Raw genomic sequence first — 9,677 nt, 5'->3', positions numbered from 1 at the left:
TGTCTTCTACTTGGAATATCTCTTTAGTTTTACCATGGTTTTTAACTTGGGTAGCATTTTTGTGGACAGATATTTATCTTCAAAAGGCATCTCTAATGTTCTGGTGGGGAAAACATTGAATTGAACATTTTAAGTGGGTGACTTGTACACGTGAGCTTTAAAAACCTACTTTCAGTTTGCCCAGAGGAGAGCTCTGAGAGCCAGAGGGTGGGAAGAAATGCAGACTAAACTTGATTTTGAATTTTGCTCTACTTGAAATTAGCATTTGCTTCGGTTCGAGAATGAATCTGGGAGTCTTATTACAGTGTCCTGAACCAAGTTTCTCTTCTGCAGATTTCTTTCTCCAGAAGAAAAATGGCGTCTGTTGCAGTTGAACCACAGCCGGTATGATTTATAAATAGCAGTTTCTTGATTCCTTTCCCTCCCCAGTGTGTTTTGGAAGTTAAGCCCTCCCTCCTCCTTTGTTGCAGAGTGTGGTGACAAGGGTGGCCAACCTACCCTTGGTGAGCTCCACATATGACCTCGTCTCCTCGGCTTACATCAATACGAAGGATCAGTATCCCTACTTGAAGTCTGTGTGTGAGATGGCAGAGAAGGGCGTGAGGACCATCACCTCGGTGGCCGTGACGAGTGCTCTGCCAATCATCCAAAAGCTAGAGCCACAAAGTGAGTTTTGACTTCCCCCTCAAAATTTAGTCCTATGTACTCATCAGGAGTGAGCCCGGAAACTGGCTTGAATATGGTGAATGCCAGTGTTATGCCTTAAGCACGCATCAGGAATCCTCAGCCTTTCCTGAGACACATGCTGCCTTTCCCGAGAAACTGCCAGGTGACCCTCATTGTCATAGAAGGCCTGCTTCATAACAGTGGCAGATGTTATGATATTACAAAAAAAAATCCCCCGGAGATGCTTCTGTGTTGGCAAGTGAGATCCTATGGGGAAAGAGCGAGTGAACTGAAATAGCTGACTTCCTTGGGACTACACAGTATATGTGAACTGCTTTAAAAATAAATAAATAAATAACATCAGCATACAATTCAGTGGCTTTTAGTATATTCACAGAGTTGTATAGGCATCACCATAATCAATTTTAGAACATTTTAATCACCCCGGAAAGAAACCTCGTACCACTTTCTGTTTGGGGTGATGAAAAAGTCCTGAAAATGATAGTGGTAATGGTTGCACAATATTGTGAATGAACAGTATTGTGAATGCCAGTGAATTGTACACTTACACTCATTCACAGTCACTCCCCGTCCCCCTCCCCCACCTTAGGCAACTAGTAATCTACTTTCTGTCTTCATAGATTTGCATATCCTGGACGTGTAATGTAAATTGAATCATAAAATATGTGGTCTTTTGTGACTGGCTAGTTTTCGCTTAGCATAAGGTTTCCAAGGTTCATCCAAATTGTAGCGTCATATCAGTATTTCATTCCTTTTTTTTTTTTTTTTTTTTTTTTTGCGGTACGCGGGCCTCTCACTGCTGTGGCCTCTCGCGTTGCGGAGCACAGGCTCCGGACGTGCAGACCCAGTGGCCATGGCTCACGGGCCCAGCCGCTCTGCAGCATGTGGGATCCTCCCGGACCGGGGCACGAACCCGTGTCCCCTGCATCGGCAGGGGGACTCCCAACCACTGCGCCACCAGGGAAGCCCTTCATTCCTTTTTAATATGGAATAATTTAATATTCGATTGCATGGATATATCATATTTTATTCATCAGTTGATGTTTGGGTTGCTTCTACTTTATGCCTATTATGAATAATGAATGCTACTGTGAACACTTGTGCCCAAGTTTTTGTGTGCACATATGTTCTGAATTCTCTCGGGTATATACCTAGGAGTGGAATTTTCAATTTCTCCACATTATGAACTACTTTTGAATAAGGGTTTAAATCATTCCCCGAAGTGGTTATGTTGTGGACTTTTAGGATTATAAGAAACCTTTTAGAGATCAGTTTTCCAACTCTGCTCCTTCCCACATAAGTACAGTAGTAGTTCTAGGCTTGGTCATTGTTGGGGGGGTGGGGGGAGCTTGGACTAAAATCCGGGTCTTTTTAGGGAGATCCAGGGTGCTGTTAGCATACTGTTTCCTGGTGATAACCCAAAGTACACTGCCACCTACTGAATTAAGTGTAGGTGGGGATTAAACTAGCATGGAGATGCTAATTTTGAGAGTTTTCATATACCTTGTTACCTGAATGAGGGTTCAGGTGAAGCCTGGCTTCTCTTGGCATTAACCTTAGGGGACAGTTGATGAGTAAGAGGCTTCTTGGCCAGCGTCCTACTTGGCCTGTCACTGCCTCTGCTTGCTGCTCCTCCCCCGACTTCCCACACCCATATCCTTATTTCCCTGTCAGTAGAAGAAAGTTGCCAGAAACCTGGCAAGAATCTTCTTTCTGAGCTAGAGAAACCAGGCAAAGTATTGCATGGTAAATTAAAATGAACATTTTTGCTGTTTTTTTATAGTAAGAATGAAGGCTCAAGATATATATTCACTCTTACCCAGACTGTTAACATTTTCATCATTTGTGATTCTTCTAGTTGCCTTTGCCAATACCTATGCCTGTAAGGGGCTAGACAGGATTGAGGAGAAACTGCCTATTCTGAATCAGCCAACAAACCAGGTGAGCTTGGGACAAGAGTGCTGAGGCTTGCCACCTGACATTTTTAAGTTTTATCTGTTTAACACAGGCTGTGCAGACCATAAACAGGTAATACTTGTTTGTTCCCTCAACCTTGGATATATTTTTGAAAGAGTAATGATCACTCCGTTACCTCCTGAACTGTTGTCAGGTTGTCTTAAGAAGCAGAGATGAACTATCCACCTTTGGGCTAGAATACCTTTAGTCTGATCTCTATTGTATTTGTGGCTTCATCTCTGTAGGTGAAATTGCTTTCTCAAATCACTGATTCCCATGTGGTACTGGATAAATGCAGAGGTGGTAAATAGAGCCTTTTCTCATTTGGGTACCTGAGAGCACATCTAGTAGGATGGAGAACTGACACCTCTGCCTGTGTTTTGGCTTGGGTCTGTGTGCATAGGGCCAGGTGTGCATGATACCTATATCTATACTTATAGGCATGCATGAAGGGCTCAGTATAAGCATGTCAGTATGGAAAATGCCATTTTCTCTAGAGTACTCCTTGTGCCTTAATTACTGTAGGTTCATCTAGTGTAAAACAAAAACCAAAAAAACCTTGGGCTTCCCTGGTGGCACAGTGGTTAAGAATCCACCTGCCAATGCGGGGGACATGGGTTCAAGCCCTCGTCCGGGAAGATTCCACATGCTGTGGAGCAACTAAGGCCATGTGCCACAACTACTGAGCTCGTGCGCCACAACTATTGAAGCCCATGTGGCTAGAGCCCATGCTCTGCAACAAAGAGAAGCCACCGCAATGAGAAGCCCGTGCACTGCAACGAAGAGTAGCCCCCGTTTGCCACAACTAGAGAAAGCCTGCGTGCAGCAATGAAGACCCAAAGCAGCCAAAAATAAAATAAATTTTAAAAATAAATAAATTAAGAAAAAGAACTTGACAAATTGACAAATTTTTTATCTGTTTCCCTCATTTGATCCTCCAACAACCCTTGAGTGGTGGCAAGTAGGGTACTTATACCTGATAAGGAAATTGAGGCTCATCGACTCTCAGTGACTTGTCTAAGACCTACAACTAGAAAGTAAAAGGGCCAGATTCATTCTTTAACTCTTCAGCTATGCTACCTTAGTTAAGAACTTAACTAGGTTTTTATGCTTCTCACCAGCCAAATGATCTGCCTTTTTCCCTGTAGGTTGTGGCCAATGCCAAAGGAGCTATGACTGGGGCAAAAGATGCTGTGTCAACTACTGTGACTGGGGCCAAGGATTCTGTGGCCAGCACAATCACTGGGGTGGTGGACAAGACCAAAGGAACAGTGACAGGCAGTGTGGAGAAGACCAAATCCGTGGTCAGTGGCGGCATTAACATAGTCCTAGGAAGTCGGATGATGCAGCTGGTGAGCAGTGGAGTAGACAATGCGCTCACCAAATCAGAGCTGCTGGTAGACCAGTACCTCCCTCTCACCAAGGATGAACTAGGTAATTGGATTTTTTTCTTGAAATAATGTTTTACAATTTTTTTTTTTTTTGTCTGTGCCATGCAGCTTGTGGGATCTCAGTTCCCCAACCAGGGATTGAGCCCGGGCCATGGCAGTGGAAGCCCAGAATCCTAACCACTAGGCCACCAGGGAACTCCCAATGTTTTATATCTTAAAGCAATCTTTCTAAACAGCTTTATTGAGATATACTTTTATATACCAAAAAAATTCACCTTTTTTCATTCTAAATTTACAGTTACATAACCATCATAATCCAGTTATAGAATTTCTATCACCCCCAAAGATAAAAGATCCTTCATGCCTGTTGGCAGTCAGTCTCCATCCCCCCACCACCCCCACTGTCTGAGCAACCACTAATCTTTCTGTCCCTATAGTTTTCCTTCTTAAGGCACTCTAAGTTTCACACTGAGTTGTACGTAGCAAGTCTTGAAACTTCCGGAGGAATTAGCCTAGAAAAATACTTTCTATAAATGGATTGTCCTTAATGGGCTGCTGTATAGAATCATTAAAGATTTAGCGCTCACTGTGTGCCAGGTAAGAAGCTCTCGTGGGAAGAGACCTGTGTAGGTGATATGTATCACATATAGGGATGTGTTCTGGGCTGCTAAGCCCAGCAGCAGACATGAGGCATCTCGGGAAGAGGGGTCCATGGTTGCTAGATGGGTGAGTGGAATCAACAAAGTCAAGATCCAGGTTAGAGTCCAGGCTTTGTCACTTAGAGCTGTGATCCTGGACTTTATTTTTTCTTTTCTTTTTTTTTTTTTTGGTCACTTCTATGTAACTTCAGAAAAAGAAGCCAAAAAAGTGGAAGGATTTGATCCTGTTCAGAAGCCAAGTTATTATATCAGACTGGGATCCCTGTCCACCAAGCTCCGCTCATGGGCCTACCAGCAGGCCCTCAGCAGGGTTAAAGAAGCTAAGCAAAAAAGCCAAGAGACCATTTCTCAGCTCCATTCCACTGTCAACCTGGTGAGTACAACTTCCTTTAAAGGTATCTGAAGTGAGTTCATTTATCTCGAGGATTGGGAGTAGACATATCATGGAACCCAAGAATTTTAATCTTATCTTATGAACAATCCAATAGAAAAATGGGCAAAGAGTATACAGAAAACTCGCAGGAAAAAGAAAGTATAAATAGCTGAAATATCAATATATGAAGCGGTGTTAATCTTACTCTGAGGGGTCAAATGACTGATTCCGGTTTTGTCCAACGGCACTGGCAAAGTTAGATGCTGTGGGCGATGGTGTAGAGAAAGAGCAGTACTTGTGTTTTTGTACTTCCAGAGGGTCCAAGGGACTCTTATAGGAAAGTTACAGACACACCTATGCCTGGAGCAGCTTTCCTTCTAGAAACCTATCTTACAGATAAGTATATTTGTTCAGAGTTGCAAAAGAGCATAAACAATGCACATCAGCTAATAGGGGACTGATTACATTGATACATCACAAAAGACTACTGTGTAGCCATTAAGGATTGCCAAGTTACAGAACAGTATGTATTGTATGGCCATTAGAAACCAGTTTATTCTCGGAAGGGGAAGTAGGTGACTGGCAACAGGGAAGAGGAAGTTCGAGTTCCTTTCTCTTTTGTAATTTTATATTTTACAGGTATTAAATTTCAGTTGCCTTGCCTGTGTTAAACTGGAGGTAAATTGGAGACAGCGGTTTAATAATTAAATAAGAGGCAATAAGTACTATGACTGCTTGGTTGACTTACACATATTGATAACAAACAACAATGCTATCAGGGATAGGTCTCCTTAAAAACCAAGAATTTCTGTAAAAGTTGATGTTGGCTGATTTACATCATGGATCTGAGAACAGGCTAACAAGAATGTCTGACTAGTTTGTTCCTTTGTCTTCTTTCAACGTGCTCTAGATTGAATTTGCCAGGAAGAATGTGCATAATGCCAACCAGAAAATTCAGGGTGCTCAGGATAAGCTCTATCTGTCCTGGCTGGAGTGGAAGAGAAGCATTGGATATGATGATACAGATGAATCCCACTGCGCTGAGGTGAGACAACTGGGACAGAGTCATCCACTACAGCTTCTGAAGAAGTTATTACTATTAAAACTTCTTTTAGAAACTTAGTAATAAGTTTCTTATTGTTCCTCTTAGAATACTCTATCAAAAGTTTGAACAATACAGTGTACATAGGTTGCCTGTTATGTGACCGAAAAGCAAAAATGTGTAACTTTATCTAACAATTTACAGATAGGCATATTGTCCCTATGAGGATACAACTAACTGAGAAACATGAGTATTGCCCTTACAATGGCTACAGACTAAGTGAATATAGGCATCTTTACTGTCATAGTGGTTTTTTGATAGCATAAATATAGTTGCTATGAGAATACTACATAGGAAGGGTACTAACTCGACCGTGGAGTGAGGATGGGTGAGTCAGATGGTTTGCTGGAAGAGATGAGTGGTAAGCTGAGACCTAAGGGGTGAATAAACTAGGTGAAAAGGCAATAAGGGGACGAATGTTCCAGACAGAAGAAATAGCACACTGTAGCCCTAGAACGTGGTCCTTTGCATTCCAAAAGCTAGTATGCATTTGCCCTTGAAATCAATAGTAACTGTTTGTTTATATCATGTCTCACTTGAGGAGAGAATATCTAAGTTGCCCTACTAATATGGAGTGCATTTTCCTTCTGTCCGGTCTCCCCTGTTAGGTTTCTTCAGCTTAAGACCATGAACTTTGAAGGCTCAGGCACTAGTTCAAATCCACACTCCAGCTGTTAACTGGGGCATGTTATTTCAACTCTAAGCTTATGTTCATGTTTATGAAATGTGAAATAATACTGCTTCACTCAGGGTTGTTATGAGGATTTTAAAAAGTTAAAGAATCCACATGTGTGGTGGATGTATAACCAGCTGACTGTAAGTGAACTAATTCATACATAGGAGTGTTGGATCCACTGCTAATTCTTAAACTTGTCTTACTTTCAGCACATAGAGTCACGTACTCTTGCTATTGCCCGAAACCTGACTCAGCAGCTCCAGACCACATGCCACACCCTCCTGTCCAACATCCAAGGGTTACCACAGAACATCCAAGATCAGGCCAACCACTTGGGGGTGATGGCTGGTGACATCTACTCAGTGTTTCGCAACGTTGCCTCCTTTAAGGAAGTGTCTGACGGCCTCCTCGCTTCCAGCAAGGGGCAGCTGCAGAAAATGAAGGAGTCTTTAGATGATGTGATGGATTATCTTGTTAACAACACACCCCTCAACTGGCTGGTAGGTCCCTTTTATCCTCAGGTGGCTGAGTCTCAGCGTGCTCAGGCCCAAGGTACAGCCAGGAGGCCCGGCAGCCTGAGTGCAAAACACATTAAACCTGTCCCTGTCAGCAATGCACAGGGCAGCCAGCCAGATGACACCTCCTCTTATGTTGAAACCTGCTAGACAACTCTGAAGTGGGGAAGCAGCTATCGAGAAAAAAAGGTCCTCTATTGTAGTCATTGCCAACTGGATTAAGAGCTTTAAAGTTTCCACTTTAACCATGAGTTCTGTTGTTTACTTGGCTGGAAAGAAAAGAATGTTAGACTGTTCAGAGCCTATCCAGAACTCAAAAAATGTTCCAGTGCATTTATGGCCTCATTCTGTTGCCACTGTTGCTGTCTGTTTGTATTGAATAAAAACACCTTCATGTGGGCTGTTGTATGAACTGGTGTCTGCTCTGGTTTGGTCTGAGCAGGCCTCAGCACTGGCTTGTCTCACAATGCATGCTTGTGCACCCTGAGTTTTTTATTTTTCATAAAGGAAGGCCCCCTTTGAATTCAATAAAATTCACTGCAGAATAGATCAGTTTTATGCTGTGTGTTACATGTGCTTTTAGTGTGGCTTTCTTGGAACTGCTTTGCCTGCATGACAGGGTTATTAATACACATGAATTCAAATGGGCTGTTGGGGAATTTGTAATAACATTGGAAGACTAATGTTAAAAATGGAATGTTTGATAACAGGTTTTAAACAAATTAAAAGCTAATGTTCCTATAAGAATTTTATTAGGTGGTAGTGGTTCCTTTCATTTGCCCATTTACTGGACCCCTGAGAACAGGTTTTTAAACTAGCAGAAGGAGCCACTTATGACTGACCGCCTCGCTGAAAAGAAATCAGAGCTGAGAGGAAGCAGTGACTCTTTGCAGCAGTCTCACGTAAAGATAGCAGTATTTCTTGACAAGGGGCCATCTAACGTGTAAGGAATGAGATTGTTCGGTGTCCAACCTCAGCTGGACTTAAGGTACCATGTTGTCACATTGGGAGAAATCACTAACCTCAGTTGTGGGTGAGATGCCTTTAGAAGACCACATGAGAATAATTAGAAAAAAAAGACTTTGGACCCCCTGTAGAAAAGGGTTCTTCCTACCTCCTACCTAGGGTGTCCAGACTTCTAATCCCCTCAATGTGGGTTAATTATTTAGGAAATATGGATCTCCTCATGATAAAGCTGCAGTATGCCAAACCTTTTCAAAAAAACCAGTCTTAGTCTTAGAACTCGTGAAATAGAGCTACATGCTTCTGCCTGTCCTGCCCTTCAGCAGAACTGAAGTCTAAGTCAAATTTGTCTCTTCTTTCTACCCTGCTGCACCCCTGTCTCCCCATGAAAACAAGGAAGCAGCATATAACTTTACATGGACTTGTGTGAATAAACTTATTAAAGCTTACTAAGTTAGAGAACTAAATTTTTTCCTCTGGAGGAAACTCCAGGAATCAGTAAACATGTGAGCTCAGTTGGAGGGACTCCCTGAGATACTTGAAGCTAAGGAAACTCTGGTTTCTGGGATAGTGGACTGTCACGATTTGTGGGCTTCCAGGGTGGAACCAATCCATGCACTGGCCTGCCCATCCCTAGTGACTGGTTTTTCTAGAGACTCTACCTCTTAAAAAAATTTTTTTCTTTATTAGTCCAAATTGGATGTGATCCTGCTGTCATTTGCCTCAAAACTTCAAGGCTGGTATTTTGTGGTTGATTCTAAATGGTTGGAAAATTTATATACTACAGCTGTACACAGACTTTCTTATACTGAACATAAACCTTTGTGTTTCCCCTTCATAAGAGTTATAGTACCTACTGAATTGCTTATGAAAAAGAGACTGTTCTCAAAGCTGTTCTTCATGAGCAAGACAGAATATAAAGAGACCTCTCAGTTTCTAGAAGAATACCACTGCCCTTGGTTTTGTCTGTCTTTGTGTCTCAAGTTTGTGCCTACACGCATTTCATTTTGTTGTCAACATGTCTCAAAATTTGTGGTGTCCTCGTTTTATTGTTGCATAAACTGGCAGTTTTAGTTTAACAAGCTTTTTCTCAAAGAGGACAATTATTTTGAGGGGAAAAAAGCTGACTAAGCCTAGCACAGTCTATAATTATGGCAGGTTCTTGAATATTTGGCTACGTGAAGCCTGGCATAGTGTGCCTGAGTGTTCAAGCCTACTTCTTTCCTTTGCATGTAATTATAATGTGAACTTTCTAATCAGTTCTGGGCAAAAAAAGGAACATGGTGTATTAGCCATTAATGTCTTAGCCTTAGTTTTATCATCTGTAAAGTAAAATTAGTGATGTTTTTCAACAG

The 9,677-nt window shown here is 42.0% G+C and overlaps 1 protein-coding gene across 1 annotated transcript; it reads left to right on the top strand.

The window, feature by feature from the left end:
- The first annotated feature begins 338 nt into the window (after positions 1-338).
- PLIN2 (perilipin 2) lies at positions 339-7,914 on the top strand. Its single transcript, XM_007455568.1, has 7 exons — positions 339-384; positions 471-666; positions 2,546-2,628; positions 3,792-4,077; positions 4,885-5,066; positions 5,977-6,111; positions 7,054-7,914. The coding sequence occupies exons 1-7, from the start codon at positions 355-357 to the stop codon at positions 7,507-7,509; spliced, it is 1,368 nt and encodes a 455-aa protein (XP_007455630.1). The 5' UTR covers positions 339-354; the 3' UTR covers positions 7,510-7,914.
- The last annotated feature ends 1,763 nt before the right edge of the window (positions 7,915-9,677 follow it).

This window comes from Lipotes vexillifer, unplaced genomic scaffold (assembly GCF_000442215.2).
Source record: "Lipotes vexillifer unplaced genomic scaffold, Lipotes_vexillifer_v1.1 scaffold912, whole genome shotgun sequence".
In the NCBI taxonomy this organism is placed as follows: domain Eukaryota; kingdom Metazoa; phylum Chordata; class Mammalia; order Artiodactyla; family Lipotidae; genus Lipotes; species Lipotes vexillifer.
Note: the sequence above shows the minus strand (reverse complement) of the source record. Positions and strands in the feature narration are given on the sequence as shown.

Excerpts from the sequence above, each read along its gene's own strand:
- PLIN2 (XM_007455568.1), top strand. The coding sequence starts at position 355 with ATGGCGTCTGTTGCAGTTGAACCACAGCCG. Across the intron at positions 385-470 it reads TTGCAGTTGAACCACAGCCG|AGTGTGGTGACAAGGGTGGC; the intron begins GTATGATTTATA and ends CCTTTGTTGCAG. Across the intron at positions 667-2,545 it reads CCAAAAGCTAGAGCCACAAA|TTGCCTTTGCCAATACCTAT; the intron begins GTGAGTTTTGAC and ends TGATTCTTCTAG.